The sequence below is a fragment of the Penicillium taxi genome (assembly GCF_028828555.1).
Source record: "Penicillium taxi strain IBT 34144 chromosome Unknown utg000004l_segment0_segment0, whole genome shotgun sequence".
NCBI classification, from domain to species: domain Eukaryota; kingdom Fungi; phylum Ascomycota; class Eurotiomycetes; order Eurotiales; family Aspergillaceae; genus Penicillium; species Penicillium taxi.
The window spans coordinates 2,442,361-2,457,805 of NW_026643206.1; the positions used below are offsets into that span (position 1 = coordinate 2,442,361).

A 15,445-nucleotide genomic window follows, 5' to 3' on the forward strand; every position below is an offset into this window, starting at 1 on the left:
ATATCTTCAGCACTGGCCCGTTTTAAGCGTTATATTTCCAGGTTACTAGTCGAGATGATAAATGTACAACATCTATTACCCAACTCGCTTTTCCTGGCTCCACACACTGCTCCAGGGTTGTTGGCAATTTTCTGAATGCTACCTCTAGAAGAGTCCTCTCCTCCATTTCGAAAATACACGCCGATGTACCCAAACCTTCAAAGCGCCCATCAGCTTCGATGAACAAATTATGGGACTGTCATGTATGATATTTCACTCTACCTCGGTATTCGAAAGCTCCTCACTAACAATTTCCAGAACCTATTGTCAGAATACATCCATTTAAGTTCCCAGCTTTGATATTGTTGAAGAGGTACCTTCCTGTCAAGCACCTCATAAGTGAATATTCCTTCAAATGCGATCAATACAGAAGCACAGTCACTCTAAATTTTGCCAGTCCCATCTGCCAACAGCCTCCAGGTTCGCCCAAGCTGCCTCACGTATACATTCTGTATCAAAGGCCATCTCCAAGATCCACTCCTCCAGACCCTCAATTTTGAGATCTACCATTCCCGAATAGAACCATCTGGCCCAAAAAATTCCTTCGGCAGCCAGGGCTGGGTATTTTGCGAAGCTCGACGCACAACCTCCTCATCCACTTCAATTCCAATACCAGGAGCGATCAGTGCATCAACAAACCCATCCTTCACATTGAAAACTGACGGATCTTTGACATAGCTAGTAATATCATACTCGCCAGCCTCCGTGTTATAGTGCATTCCAATGCTCATTTCTTGGATAACAAAGTTAGGGGTTGCAAGATCGACTTGCATACAAGCAGCCAGAGCTATAGGGCCCAGGGGACAGTGGGGCGCAATAGCGACATCGTAGGTTTCTGCCATAGAAGCAATTCGGCGAAGCTCAGAGATACCACCACAGTGACTGATATCAGGTTGGAGGACATCGACACTACCATCTTCTAGGAAACGCTTGACGTCCCACCGACTGAAGAGCCGCTCACCCAGAGCTATGGGGCAAGAGACCTGATCAGATAGCTGTTTAATGGCCTCCGGGTGTTCAGAGAGGAGCGGCTCCTCAATGAAAAGCGGATGGTGTGGCTCAAGGGCCTTAGCCAACTGCTTGGCCATCGGTTTATGAAGACGTCCGTGGAAGTCAACAGCAGCATCCAATCCTAGGGCTTTGACTGCCTTAAGACGTTCCACGCTTGATTCTAGAACACTTGGCGAATCGAGCCAATTGACATCTTCCGTGGCGTTCATCTTGATGGCCTTGAACCCCTGCGCTAGCCGGGCTCTCCCGGCAGCTTCGACGTCTGAGGGACGGTCACCTCCAATCCAAGCGTAGACAGAGAGCTTGCTGCGAACTTTGCCTCCTATCAGCTGATGCACGGGGACTCCGAGGCGTCGGCCCTTTAGATCCCAGAGGGCAATATCAATGCCAGAGATAGCAGACATAAAGACAGGACCACCCCGGTAGAAGCCAAGACGCCATGCCATTTGCCAAATGTGTTCGATATCACTTCGGGACAAATCATGAGCTTATATTCGGCCTAGGACAACTTGATGGATACTTACTCGGCTTCATAGCCCTCAAATCGTTTACAGAGGGCATTGAGTGTGCCCTCCACGGCCTCTGTGTGTCCTTCTAAGGTACTTTCACCCCATCCATATTGATTCTCTTCGTCAGTAATCTTGACAAACAACCAACGAGGTAGTACTCGAAAGTATTCAATGCTCTTAATCTTGACCATGTTGAAATTGAATTGTTTCGAGAAGTTCCTGGAGATGAATAGAAGAAGCAGAGATCAGGGAAAGAAAGAAGGAACCTGGAATGGGTTACATCTCCCAAAACGAGGGGCAGAAGATTCCCCACGATAGAAATAGTCGGAGTTTCTCCGTTCGGGAAAGAATGGATTGCCGACGTGGGGAGACCAAAGACCGACTCCGCACTAAGAACTCCGGGGAAGTAATTAGATATACGACGTACGAAGCATCCAAAGTTGAGTCAATTACTGACTCACTTAGTGGATGGCATCTGATGGATCTTAGATATTTACAGTTAGCTAATAATAAGATATTTATTTTTTGAAAATTATACTAGACGTGACGTAAAGCTTCCATTACTCTTATTGGCCTGAGGACTTTTCCGTTAAGCGATTCTTGAAGTGATTAAATGTAGTAATATTTGATGAGAGTATTTGAATAATTTATAATATCAAAGTAAATTGTTGGCTATTTTCAGGTTAATGAAAGGTAAGCTAAGTCAGACATTCGACGATGCTCTCCTTCTCCACATTTGTCGCCGCAGTTCCATTTCCAACTCACACTCAGCATCTCTCTCCGATTGCCTCTTCTCCTCTACAGTCCACGATCCACCTTTCTGCATTCACATGATTTAACTGTCGATCCCGACTCCGGTTTCCGATCCGAGGAGATGCCGCCTCCTAACTCGGCATCAGTATGTTTCATCTCGCCTTCTGGAAGTCACAATCTCACCTATTGCTCTAGAACAGGACTCCTAACCTCCCATCCATTTCTCCTACATCAAATCACCCGCAAACCCCGCCTCTGGTGAACGACACCCCACACGACGAGAATGTCAGCTTCATACGAGCGCGCGCTTTTACCTCTATACCAGTTTTAAGCGAATATCGCCAACGCCATCGAAACCCAACATCACAAGACAGACCGACAATGAGTAGGTTTCGCGAGAATAGGGGAGATGCCGCCCGCATCAGGCGCGGCTTAGACGAGCGCATAGATGAGCTCAGCCGTCAGCCACCTGTTGAGGTCAGCCGTCGCATCCCCATACCAGTCGAGGTCAACCGGCGCATCCCCATACGTCGCCAACGGGCCGAACCTGCCAATATGTCTAATTTCGAGCGGACCGCGTGGGGATATAATGAGGGCTTACGCCGAACTGAAGATGAAAATGACCGTATTCAGCCATTCTTCTATGCCGTCTCGGATCGCAACAGCCTGTCGGCACGACCACCGAGACATAGGCCAATTTCCCGTACATCGTCGTCCGAGACGTTTGAAACGTCACAAGTTCCCACACTTTCTTATGACAGTCCAGAAGACTCACCCGGCGATCGACCCGGAGCCAGGTACCGATCCTTGAACTCGGCCAATCTGATTTCTCGCGTCTCCACTGTGGAGGCCTTGCTACAGTCCGCCAGGCCACAACCCAGGTTAGCACGGACCCGTGCGCTGGAAAATTACCTGATGGATCAGGACACGAACCTGCACACCGAAGAATCCAATGAAACTGAACGACCAGCGCCTGGTCCGTCTTCGCGGACATACCGATACCGACCCTCTACCAACACAACCCGTGATGCTGAGCATGGGTGGAGGAATTTATACTCTTCTGCCCACCTTGGAGACACACTTTTGAATGACACACTCAATTACCTTGATCTTTTGCGTGATGCAAAAACCAGCTATGACCAACTCAGTGCATTGGCTGATACTGGATTCATGTCGTATGAAGGCATCGAGTGGGAAGATGGAGATTTTATTACATCAACACAAAACATTGCCCCACCAGCAATCTCTTCCTGGATTCGAAACGGCATGGTCTTTGTGGGCTGCCAACGAGCTGCGAATTTATGTTGTCCGGCCCAACCTCAGAGGATACCAAATCGGGATCCTGTGATTGTCAACGGTGGCAGTGATGGTACCTGGGAGAGCACTCGGGATAACACTCGTGTCAATGTTCAAACAACTAGTGGACGTCGATATTTGGCCAACAATACCCGCGACGAGAATTGGCCGGTTAAGGTCACTATTCAGACCATTGATTACACCGAAATGACCCTTTGTGGTACAATGGAGGCTTACAACATACCCGATAAAACCTCACCTACTCATGACGCACATATCGTCACTTTCTTAGAAGGTGAAATCATCGACTTTAATAAGCATACACTTGAAACAAAGAATTTCAAGGCCGACGTGAACGTCGATAGCACATATTGGCGAGAGTTGCAACCGTTCAAGAATATGTCTGATACGGAGATCGCCAAAAATCTTCTCAGTAAGAAGTGGCTCACTGAGGAACTGGCCAAAGGATGGATCCTGATGCGATGGAAGGGTATAGTTCATCTCTACCCCTTTGCCCTTGATCTGACTAACTTTTGCTAGAACGATGCTTCATCACCCCTACAGATTCGCGCCAGGGTCTTACTATCTCCGGGTTCTACTACATTTCTCTCTGCCGGGAAACTGGCCATATTGAAGGCCTTTACTTTGATCCTGGCAGCTCGCCATACCAGCAACTATCGTTAAAACCAGAGTCCATGAAGTACACATGCCCAGCATATGGTTTCCGTTAGGTTGGAACATGCTTCCAGAATCCGCTTTATTTCCTCTTCCATTCTTCTTGGCCGATGATATCGGCATCGATTCATTCTGGCCCTGGACGGCTTCATCATTCTTCCTTTCGGGCGTTTGGGCTAGTAGGCCGGATGATCGGCGTATTGCATAGCTGGGTGGTGCTGCATGTTTTATCAAACTCAAACTCACCGTCATAGATTTCTCATGACAGAAACATATTTGCAACCTCTTGGTTTAACATATCATATTATGAAAATTTGGATACCATCTCTCATCCATCAATGCATTATGACAGACTTTGACTTCTTACTCTCCAAGTAGTTCCATTTGTATTGCTGCATCAAGACTTGCTTATTAAACATGCATAGATTTTCCAGTCGAGACAAAGCTCATGACATCTATCAACTCGTCTCCCCTTGACGTAGCACCACTTCAAATTCCCAGCGATATTGTCAGCGTACGCTCAAATTGGAATTCTCCTCGCTCGCGTCTTTTGAAACTCGACTGGCGCTGCTATTTATGAGGATTTCTTCGAGGCGCTTCCTCAATATCGTAGTAAATCTTATTCTCTCTATGAATAATGCATCTTCTATCATTCTGACCAGAGAGATGGGGTTTGTGCTATATATGGCAAGAGGCAGGCTTATTATTTTGCCATCATCATATTAGCCCCGTAGTCTCCATAGCTTACTTCACATCATCACTGTTTCACGCTTTAGATCTTCTTGCGTACATCACCTCAGTGCGACAAATTGGCAGACAAAGAACACACCGCAAAAGAGACTGCTGAGTATCCGATGCAGCCTCGCTCAAGCCAGATGGAGATCATTGGTGGAAATCTAATATACTCGGCTTTCCTTGTTCCAAATAGCTATGGTGTAGAGCATGGACTTTCTGATGACAAACTTTGAGCCAGAATATCTTTATCTTTGACCAATGTGCCAGCGCAAATTCTCATGAAACTGTGTCAGAAAATGCCAACTGCAGCGCCGTATACCTTTACTCGTAACTATCTGACTAGTGTCAACATCAAGGTCGAAAAATGTAACTTGACTAGTGGAAAGACTGCTGGTATAAGAGGAAGAGCTCCAGCCTCCCAATTTAGAAAGGTTGGAGAGGACGAGAAGGCATTGGTCCAGGCACTAGAGTATATCTCACTTCTATCACGCAGGCTGCGGCGTATATTGCCAATCGGTTGCCCCTTGTTACCGTTTCCACATATCTTCAATTTTTCCATGAAAGCAAGTCAAAGCGGACGCGGCTTCTCCAGACTGAGGATTCCGCGGATCTCCAGCGCGATTCCAGCATTCGATATGCGGTGATCACAACGTGGCAGCAATTGTTTGAGCAAATCCGACATGAGCGACCCGCGGCGACAGATCTCCTAGCGTTGATGAGTATGTTCGATCGGCAGGGAATCCCGGAAGATCTGGTGCGCGACTATACTCAAAATATCCTAGGTTTTCACGATACATTGGCGCCGCTGCTTAGCTATTCTCTATTCCGACTAGAAATGAACGAAAAATTGTTTAACATGCGCCGCCCAGTGCAACTATCCGTCCGGGCGTGACTAGACATGCACCAGCAGCTCCACGGCTGGTAGGCTAAATCACGAGGGATTATGGCACGGGGATTTCTAGATGGCAACTTCGTAAACTGGACAAAATATCGATCACTCCCTTGCGCATGCCAAAAGTGTGCTGAATTCTATATATGACGAAGATGATGAAGAAGGATTAAATGCAGCCACCCTCTTATCTAATTATGGGTGGTTTCTAGATCTTCAAGGAACTTATAAAGAGGCAGAATCGATGCATCGATGGGCGTTGGAAGCACAAGAGAAGGTGCTTGGACGCGAGCATCCTGACACGATCACCAGTGTCGTAACCTTGGCAATGTGCTTGATAGGCAATGGAATATAAAGAGGCAGAAGCGATGCATCGACGGGCGTTGGAAGCACGAGAGAAGTTGCTCAGACGTAATCATCCCGAAACAGTATTTAGTCTTGATATTCACTAGACATCCTAGATTAACACGGGAAACGTGAAGAGGCTTCATAATCCCAGACTTTTATCTATAGGATTTTGTATGGACAAGACTGTAAAAATCGCAGTCGCCCGAATCTTTCGTCACAAGTGGGATTATTATCTTTCCAGGTGATTTGATTAGGAGTACAATCTATTGGGTTCAATGTCCCGAGCTAGAGGTCGGCACGGATACATATCCGTAAGATTTTGGATTATTCGTATCCGTAACCGTAGTCGAGAACTTATATCCGTGATATTATGCCACCGCCTAAATAAATCATACGATACCACGATAGAAACTTATCATCCCAAGTCCCTAATTTGATATCTAAATAGTTATTCATTCATTGATAGAATAAGTCTCCTACCACGCCGAGTCTGGCGACTATCAATCTTCCTTATAGAAGCAGCTTCTTTTGAAGGCGACTTTGCAGGGCTTAGTCCTGATATCTCTTCTGCTGTCTTGGTTGGAATGCAAAAGTATAGGAAATGGAACAAGAGCTTGAAGATGGGGTTATCCAAGGAATCATTCAGGGCATTAAGGTCTTTCTTCATAAGAAATATTCCCCTTTGGCTACCTCCATCTCTAGTTCTACTTCTAGAACTATGGATCCTCCTGCTCGACCAGGTATGAGAGCTCGTCTTCTACAAAAAGTACATTCTCAAGAAGTATCTCGGGCTTCTGATATTGATCGCTATTTTGATGAACCTCCTATTCAAGTAGAAGGATTAATAGAAGACCAGGAGGACTCTAAGTGGCTGCTTTCATGGTGGAACGCTCATAATGATCAACACCCCATGATGGCAGCAGTTGCAAGGGACTACCTTGGTATTCCAGCAGCTGAGGTTTCAGTTGAAAGACTTTTCAGTTCTGTAAGGGATATCCTGGGTGTTCGTCGACAATCTCTGAACAGTAAGACCATGAGAGAGTTAGTTTTGTTAAGAGATGTATATAATATTGATTCCTAATTGAAATTTCTTTTACTTGAGAATTACATGAGATTTATAACTCTATAGATGTGGAAATATATATTAGAACTGTAGGTGGTTCTAGACACGTGATATATGCTACGGATATTACGGATATCCGTACGGATAGAGGGCATTTATTCGTAACCGTAACCGTAGAGATTTTATTCGTATCCGTAAAACCGTGCCGACCTCTATCCCGAGCCTTCAGTGCTTCATCCAAGACCAATTCAGTGACTGGATTCTGGATTTTTTTCGCGGACAATATATCGTAGATTTCTCTCATGAGCAACTTGATTGCCAATAATTTCCAAGCCACATCCGACAACCGGTAAGTGGATGTTTTATCAATGTCCTCCGATTTGAAGCAGAAGAAGTGTTGGAACGAATATCAGCTGATATACCAAGATCATGTGATCTTGGCATGGCAGCTACTATATCTTCTTTCATCTGAGCATTTTAGAATGACACTTCACTTTTACCCAATATGCATACACCTATTATATACGTACAGAAACGATATCAATAGCTGTCTGCTTCGGTAATAACCTAGTCAACCGACAAGAGGACACCAATGTTTCCTGGTCTCGTATCTGATGAGATTAATATCTAAATCCGGACTGACGACCGCTCCTATTACAACAAATTCTTCCCATTTGGGTTTGTAGTCACGATATCACCATGCATCTTTGTTGACTGAATCTTGTGAGCTCATGAATTCGCGGACAGATACGATTGGAAAGGTGCTTGTAATAAACAGTACTCTAATGGGCGTCATTTAAGCACCTGATAGAAGCAGGGACCTATGATAGGATTAGGATTTTAGAAGCTGTGATGAATATTATAATTTTCCATAATTTTGAGCTCTGAAGGACAGTTAAAGACATAGATGCAAGCTATCTGAGACTTGTAATTAGAAGGTCACATATATCAAGTCCTATATTCAATTATTATGCCGAAAGTACATATAATTCTTGTAGTTGCGATGAAACTTGCCACTCAGAGCAGTGACTGTTAAAAGCAACCCCACTTTGGATGACATATGTAGCAGTGATAGCACTATGAAGTACAAAACAATGGGTGCTGGAACCAATGGAATCTGGTTTACTACAATGAATGAACTCGTGAAGTGAATAGAACTAGTGGAATCGGGGCATATCTGATTCCATCGCGGAAACTTAGAATGAACACACATCTTACCGCACACTTACTCCACGTATCAACGTAGTAATAGTGCATCGAGATTCCCGTGAACTGACAATGAGAAATGGAAATTTTAATTTCCAAGTCAGTAGAGCTGAAAATAAGCATAAATCTACTTAATTCTACCTCTCTCTGCTAGGAGTGGATCCCAAGAACAAGTTTTCTATTCCCGTAAAAACTAATGATCATTATGAAAACAAATTCAAACCTGATTTAGAGATCGGACAATAATCTGGCCTTGGTCTTTAGGTCAACGATTTTGTCAACGATTTTCAAGGTTGTACAATGATGTAATGTTGGAAGGCTTGCTCGGACATCCACTCTCATAAATCACACTGTTTTTCAATGTCTCTGTCCCTTAACTGCCGTTTTCACTTTCACCTTAAGTCTTCGAATTAATCTTACGAACTTTGAAAAAAATATCACCCACCTCTATAATTATGGACGCGGAGCAGAGTAATCAGAATTTCAAGCTAGAAAATCTCTTCAACGTGAGGGGCAAAGGTATTGTGCTCTCAGATGGGTTTGAAATATATACTAACAAAACTCAGTGGCCCTGATCACTGGTGGCGGCTCCGGAATTGGCTTAATGGCCGCCCAAGCTCTTGCTGTCAATGGCGCAAAAGTTTACATCGCAGGCCGAAGTAAAGAAAAGCTTGAACGAGTCGCCGATCTGTATGGTGCAGATATTCCTGGCCAATTGATTCCTATTACAGCGGACGTCAAATCGAAAGACTCAATTGATAATCTAGTTGAAGCTATCTCCGAACGTGAACATTTTCTCTCAATATTGATCAACAATGCTGGAATATCCAGCAAATCCCAAACAACCGAACACGAAGACCCTCAAAAGCTTCGGAAATCTCTCTTTGAAGGTGCATCTGCTGATATCAAAGAATGGGATAACGTCTTCCGAACAAATACATCACAGCTTTTCTTCATGACATCCGCTTTTTTGCCTCTCCTCTCGCGGGGCTCAGAGCAGGAACACGGCTGGTCAAGTACTGTTATCAATATCACGTCCATTTCAGGTATCGTGAAGGTCTCGCAGCATCATTTCGCATACAATGCGTCAAAGGCAGCGGCAATTCATTTGACAAAGATGTTGGCGCATGAGATTATGACATCGAACTTGAAGATCCGAGTCAATAATATCGCTCCAGGTGTTTTTCCAAGTGAGATGACTACTGGCGAGAGCGATGAGAAGCAGAAGAGTGCTATTCCGAAAGAGAAATATGAACAGAAAGTTCCTGCAGGAAGACCGGGCATGGAGGAGGATATGGCTTCCACGGTACTTTTTGCTGCGACAAATCAATATTTGAATGGACAAACTGTTGTTGTAGATGGGGGGTATGTTTTGGCTGCTGGTACCGTTAATTGAAAACCTCGTCTTCCTTTACCATAGAGTGAACTCCAATACCAAGAGATTTCGCTGTTTTCCAAAAGAATATGAGCGGAAGCTCGGAGAGAAATGTCAGATTTTTACATTTGCTGTATCTTTTTTTATCAAGATGGAGCTAGACTCGTATTATTCTTGATTTAATTGTTCTACTATACTTTGTTATATGAGCTAGAGACCTTACATTTATGAGGCTGTGATCATGTTTTTATGGTCCGTGGCCTACAAATCGAATTTTGGGAGTTCAGACGAAACACCATCACCTGCCGTGAAAAAATACTTTTGAAAACGAAGAACCCAGGCAACTAAGAGACAGAGTATTTTCAAAAAATACCTCCAATCTTGTTAGTCCTGTTCGAAACTTGGCAAGTATAGGTTACGTCATAATCAACCATATCTTCATACACTACCCATGGAACTTGTCTAAGTATTCTTTGAACACAAGTATTTTGTTACATATATAAACAGAAAGTTCAGTCTTCATTTTATGCTCTATTGATCAATTCAAGATGTCAATAACTAGTGCATCATGCCAGACAATCCCTCTTTCTTACGCCTCCTGTTCAATTGGATGTACACCCAATGACACCCTTCCCCGCAAGCTTGAAGCAATAAGCAAAGCTGGATTCATCTCGATTGAATTGTCCTATCCCGATATTTTGGAATACGCAGAACATATACATGGCCATTCAATTTTACCGAATAACTTTTCCGAACTAGTCATAGTTGGTCAAGAAATTCGAAAGATATGTGATGCTAATTCATTGACCATCATGATGCTGCAACCATTCGCCAATTTTGAGGGTTGGCCGAAAGATTCAGTGAAAAGGGAAGAGGCTTTTACGAGGGCAAAGGGTTGGATTGAGATTATGAAGGCTGTAGGTACGGATTTACTGCAGGTGTGTATTGATTATAAATGCAGTGTCTGCTACGTGTTCATTAATCAGTTCGCCTAGGTCGGAGCTACTGATAGCCCACTGAGCAAAATATCTACTGACCGCGAGACAATCGTTTCTGATCTCCGTGAGCTTTCTGAAATACTGGCAAAGCATGGGTTTCGTATAGCCTATGAGAATTGGTGCTGGTCAACCCACGCGCAAAGTTGGAAAGAAGCATGGGAAATTGTCTCAGCCGTCGACCGCCAGAATTTTGGGTTGTGCCTGGACACCTTCCAAATATCGGGCAGTGAATGGGCAGACCCGGCGACAAAATCAGGTCTTATCGAAGAAGTATCGCATGATGTTCTGCTGAAGAAATTCGCTGCTAGTATGGATGAGCTTGCTCGCACCGTTCCACCCGATAGAATCTATCTGCTGCAGATTTCGGATGCATACAAGGTTTCTCCACCGCTAAGCGACGGGGAAGTTCAAGGCCTAAAGCCCCGTGGTCGTTGGAGTCATGATTATAGGCCTATGCCGTATGATGGAGGTTATCTACCGATTGAGGATGTGGTGAAAGCAGTGTTGAAAACCGGGTTCCGTGGATGGTTTTCGATGGAAATTTTCGATTCTGGGCCAGAAGGGAAAGGAAAAGAGTATGACATGATACCTTATGCAAAGAAAGCAATGGAGAGTGTGCAGAAACTGTTGATAAATTGTGCAGATGAGTGAGAAATTGGTATATCATCAATAGGTACTAAATAAAACACTTTTGCTTAGGTTGAAATTTACGGTGTCTTATCGCTAAACATGAATTATTGACATAGCCGTGGGATATTTGTCTAAACTATATATCTGTCAAAATGCGTTGCCATTTGGGACAAGGTGAGAAAATCGGCTGGTAGTGACTTGCAGGGATAAATGACTGTCCAATTTTATAATTTACAAAAGAAAATGAGCTTCTAAGACTTTTAAAAAATTCTAGACATATCATGATGTTTAAATCTTCTTAGGGGGAAATCTAATTATGACTGTATCCACTGGTACCATTCAAATTTCCTATCAGAATGTTCGATAACATATCAACCCTGAGTTGTTTGAGAACACCAATTCAGCGTCTGTTGCAGCAATGTAAACACCCCCTTCCGCGATGCTATGAGTGGATCCTTCGCCAACATTCAATTCTCCGGATCCCTGAGTAACAACAACAAGTATACCTAACATCAGCCTGGAACGTCATGTTTTTATTACCTATGTAAGCAGTCGGTAACCACCTATGTAGATCATAGAAATATTCATGGATAATACTTAAGTTTCATACGATGGTCACCCATACCACCGTTGGAAGTATGACTGTAAATCCCTACTTAACAATTTCCTCTACCATTCGCATATATACAGATATGAAATATCATTCCTTTGCAGGCCGCCATTCATGGTGATGAGGCCCTTTCTCAACGAACCCTGGGTCCTCTCCAATAACGCCGACCTTGTTATATCCATGAGCTCCAAAAAAGTCCATCTGCCCCTCCATAAACTGAGTTGGGAGTGCTTTGCCACCCGTATATTTCAGATACTCAAAAGATGCAGAGATTGCAGGAAGATACTGATCGGACAAAGTGCCCTGAACCACAATTTCTTTTAATGAATTGAAAGTACGGTGCAACTCACCCGCTACTTCATCGGCATGTTTCAGATTTTTCCAGCGATGCTTTAGCAAAGGATCTAAGAGATCGGCTATACCATCACATTGGATGATGCAGCCACCACGCCAAACCCGAAGACATTGACCTAGGTCAATGCCCCAACCCTCATCATCGGAAGCTTTCATTATCATTTCTAGACCTTGGCAGAATGAGGCTAGAAAACAACAATACAAGGCAGAGCGCAAATTCTCGATCATAGACACTTTGTCTTCAGCTGCTCGGATTGGCTTGGGTACTGGCAGTTGAAGCTTCTTGGCAGCTACTAACCTTTCTGCTCGGTTCCCGCTAGCGACACGCAAGTAGTGCGCCGCAGCAAGAGTTGGGGTTGAAACATGGCGAAGCGCCGACTCCATGATGTTCCAGTACGGTGTACCTTCGGAGTCGTCGTCATCCTGGACGACTTTATCGAGGACTTCATCAAGGATATAAGAACCTTTTCTTTCATTCTCCTGACCTGGCTTTCCAGAAGACCTTCGGGCTCGTAGCATGTCGATGGCGATATCAAGAAGGTAGGTACCTCGTAGCTCGCCATGGTCATTCCACTGACTGAAGATATCTGCAATAGCATCATATTCCAGTTCCAGACCATATCGGAGGAATGACCACGTCTCGGCCAGGGCGGACAACATACCTCCCTCAATCCCGTTGTGAACCATTTTCACGTAATGGCCTGAACCACCGGGACCAATTCGAGCCACGCACGGATTGCCGTTAGGGTCCTTTGCTGCGTATAGCTCGAGTAGCGGAATCACAGTCTTTATTGCTTCCGCATTACCGCCTGGGGAAAGACTTGGCCCACGGCGAGCTGCCTGGTAACCACCTGAGACTCCCATGCCAATCCAATGGACGCCAATCTTTTCGCATTCATTCTGCCTCTCTTGGGTGCGCCGGTAGTCCTCATTGCCTCCATCCAAGACGATGTCTCCACTGTTGAGATTTTTTTTTATCATGCCCAGCACAGACTCTGCCGGATTGCCGTGCGAAATGGAAAAGAGAAATAGTTTCGGGTGTTCATTCTTTAAGCTTTGGACAAACTTATCGATGTCGTGGAATCCTTTAATCTCGCTTTTGGGCTTATTTTTTTGCGACATTTCCTGGAGCTGTTTTATATTTTTTTCAACCACATCCCAGATAGAAACTTCGAGACCCAACTCTGAGAAAGCGAGCGCCATTTGTGTGCCCATATTCCCAGCACCAACTATTCCGATGCGTTGAAATTGTTTTGGGTCATTGTGACTTCCAGAATTTGTTGCCATGGCGATGTAGTTCTGTGTGATCGAATGCAGTTCAAACAAGAAAAGAATCTTTTGGATGTTAAACCTGTTGCATACTTTTGTCATTAGAATTAACCTTTTAAAGTTTGCTCCCGTTAATAGTGAACCAATGGACTTTTGACGTATCTTATCGCCAAGTAACAAGAAATATCATCATGATCTGGAGAATTACCGGATTTCAAGGCTACTATGAGAAGACGTCATACTGACGATATTGAGATCATATTGCTATTTCATTATCGCCAAATCACAAGTCTACTGATAAAAGAGCTATCTGTTCTTCACTTACCACTATCAATATTTGTTTCTACAATAGTTTCAGAAACCTTAATACTATGCAACATGAAGTGGAAAGGTCCTCCAAGGTACTGACAGTAGATACGATATACCATGCAATGAAGTTTTTCCGTAAAAAAATAGTGAAATATGGTAGGACATGAGATTCCCGTTGAGCATCACAAAAAGCCCGGCTTACAGGCTGAGATAGAAGATCCAAAACCCGCCTCATTCCAGCAACCATGAATTCTTCAGCACAGGAGGAGTTGAGCTCGCCCGGGACAACCCAATGAAATTGCAACATGTTTCGTTTCCCTCGCAAGCCAAGACAGTAGCTTTATTTCGGGTCAAAGTTTGCATCCCAACGTAGGAGTTGACATTAATGGATAGGTGATGAAAATTGAAGTGATTTCGCTTTTGAAACTAGTCCAGAGCATTGTCGAGGCATGTTGTGCTCTTCGTGTATAAAAAAATCTGACGAGATTATAAAATACTCGCTTTGAATCTCCAACAAAGCGACGTATGAATGTAAGCTTCCAAAGTTTTTACACATATTTTAATCGATTGGACTCATTCGGATCAGTTTTAATCATTTTTAGTGGCCGAGATCAATCCATCAGGATTCTATCTATCATTTCGGGACTTTTGGTCCCTTCTGCGAAAAACTCGCATTCAACGCCAACGAAGCGTGAACGCGTACAGAACCACCACATGGCGTAGAACCTGTCAAAAAGCGTCAGCAAAGTTCAAAATGCTGATCCTGAGGTGACAAGCTTCCTGAAGAGCGTGGAAGAACTTACAAAGGACCTTTTCGCAACGCCGTTCAACGACTGGCAGGACGAGCTGGGGGCTCTCCGTAGATATAACAGGGCATCAGAGCTGCAATTGAGCAGACTGTTGAGTCAGTCGTGATAGTGGTGGCCAACGCGCCCTCTTCCAAAGGTTGACAGGGTGCGGGTTCATGACCCCACCTTCATCTTTCCCGCCATGTTACGTTATTTAATAAATACTAATTAACTGATCATCGATTTCGTCATTTTTACCTTGATGACTGTCGATAGAACCTGTTGATAAAAATGGTGAGCAGATGTTTATCCGGCGTTGAATCTGTTCAAAATACGTCTACTGAAACTGAATTGCCCAATATACCGATTAATAGGCTCACAGACCTGGTCAAAAAGGGCATAAGATAAACCAGTGTCGGAATCCTATCATTCAATTGAATTTACTTTGATTGCTAAGTTTGGGGTTAAAAAATGGGGAAATTTGACGGGGTAGCAATGGAATTGGTTGAACGGAAAATGCAGAAATTACGCTATACTAGTCAATCAACTACCTACGTCTACATCATAGATTGGAAAGATCACCACCTT

General features: G+C 44.1%; 6 protein-coding genes across 6 annotated transcripts; 4 read left to right on the forward strand and 2 right to left on the reverse strand.

The window, feature by feature from the left end:
- Positions 1 to 542: 542 nt before the first annotated feature.
- N7495_005825 (mandelate racemase/muconate lactonizing enzyme family protein) lies at positions 543 to 1,750 on the reverse strand (the record flags this gene model as incomplete). Its single annotated transcript, XM_057208476.1, has 2 exons — positions 543 to 1,518; positions 1,575 to 1,750. The coding sequence occupies 2 exons, from the start codon at positions 1,748 to 1,750 to the stop codon at positions 543 to 545; spliced, it is 1,152 nt and encodes a 383-aa protein (XP_057062250.1).
- A 683-nt stretch (positions 1,751 to 2,433) lies between these two features.
- On the forward strand, positions 2,434 to 4,339 carry N7495_005826 (GID4/VID24 family protein; the record flags this gene model as incomplete). Its single annotated transcript, XM_057208477.1, has 3 exons — positions 2,434 to 2,457; positions 2,508 to 4,098; positions 4,149 to 4,339. 3 exons carry the CDS (start codon positions 2,434 to 2,436, stop codon positions 4,337 to 4,339), a joined length of 1,806 nt encoding a protein of 601 aa, XP_057062251.1.
- Positions 4,340 to 5,314: 975 nt separating this feature from the next.
- On the forward strand, positions 5,315 to 6,262 carry N7495_005827 (tetratricopeptide repeat protein; the record flags this gene model as incomplete). Its single annotated transcript, XM_057208478.1, has 3 exons — positions 5,315 to 5,411; positions 5,450 to 5,906; positions 6,037 to 6,262. The coding sequence occupies 3 exons, from the start codon at positions 5,315 to 5,317 to the stop codon at positions 6,260 to 6,262; spliced, it is 780 nt and encodes a 259-aa protein (XP_057062252.1).
- Positions 6,263 to 8,979: 2,717 nt separating this feature from the next.
- On the forward strand, positions 8,980 to 9,920 carry N7495_005828 (SDR family NAD(P)-dependent oxidoreductase; the record flags this gene model as incomplete). Its single annotated transcript, XM_057208479.1, has 2 exons — positions 8,980 to 9,043; positions 9,091 to 9,920. 2 exons carry the CDS (start codon positions 8,980 to 8,982, stop codon positions 9,918 to 9,920), a joined length of 894 nt encoding a protein of 297 aa, XP_057062253.1.
- Positions 9,921 to 10,711: 791 nt separating this feature from the next.
- N7495_005829 (sugar phosphate isomerase/epimerase family protein) lies at positions 10,712 to 11,548 on the forward strand (the record flags this gene model as incomplete). The annotated part of the gene is made up of 2 exons (XM_057208480.1): positions 10,712 to 10,837; positions 10,895 to 11,548. 2 exons carry the CDS (start codon positions 10,712 to 10,714, stop codon positions 11,546 to 11,548), a joined length of 780 nt encoding a protein of 259 aa, XP_057062254.1.
- A 679-nt stretch (positions 11,549 to 12,227) lies between these two features.
- On the reverse strand, positions 12,228 to 13,778 carry N7495_005830 (6-phosphogluconate dehydrogenase, decarboxylating; the record flags this gene model as incomplete). Its single annotated transcript, XM_057208481.1, has 1 exon — positions 12,228 to 13,778. The coding sequence occupies one exon, from the start codon at positions 13,776 to 13,778 to the stop codon at positions 12,228 to 12,230; it is 1,551 nt and encodes a 516-aa protein (XP_057062255.1).
- Between the last annotated feature and the right edge of the window lie 1,667 nt (positions 13,779 to 15,445).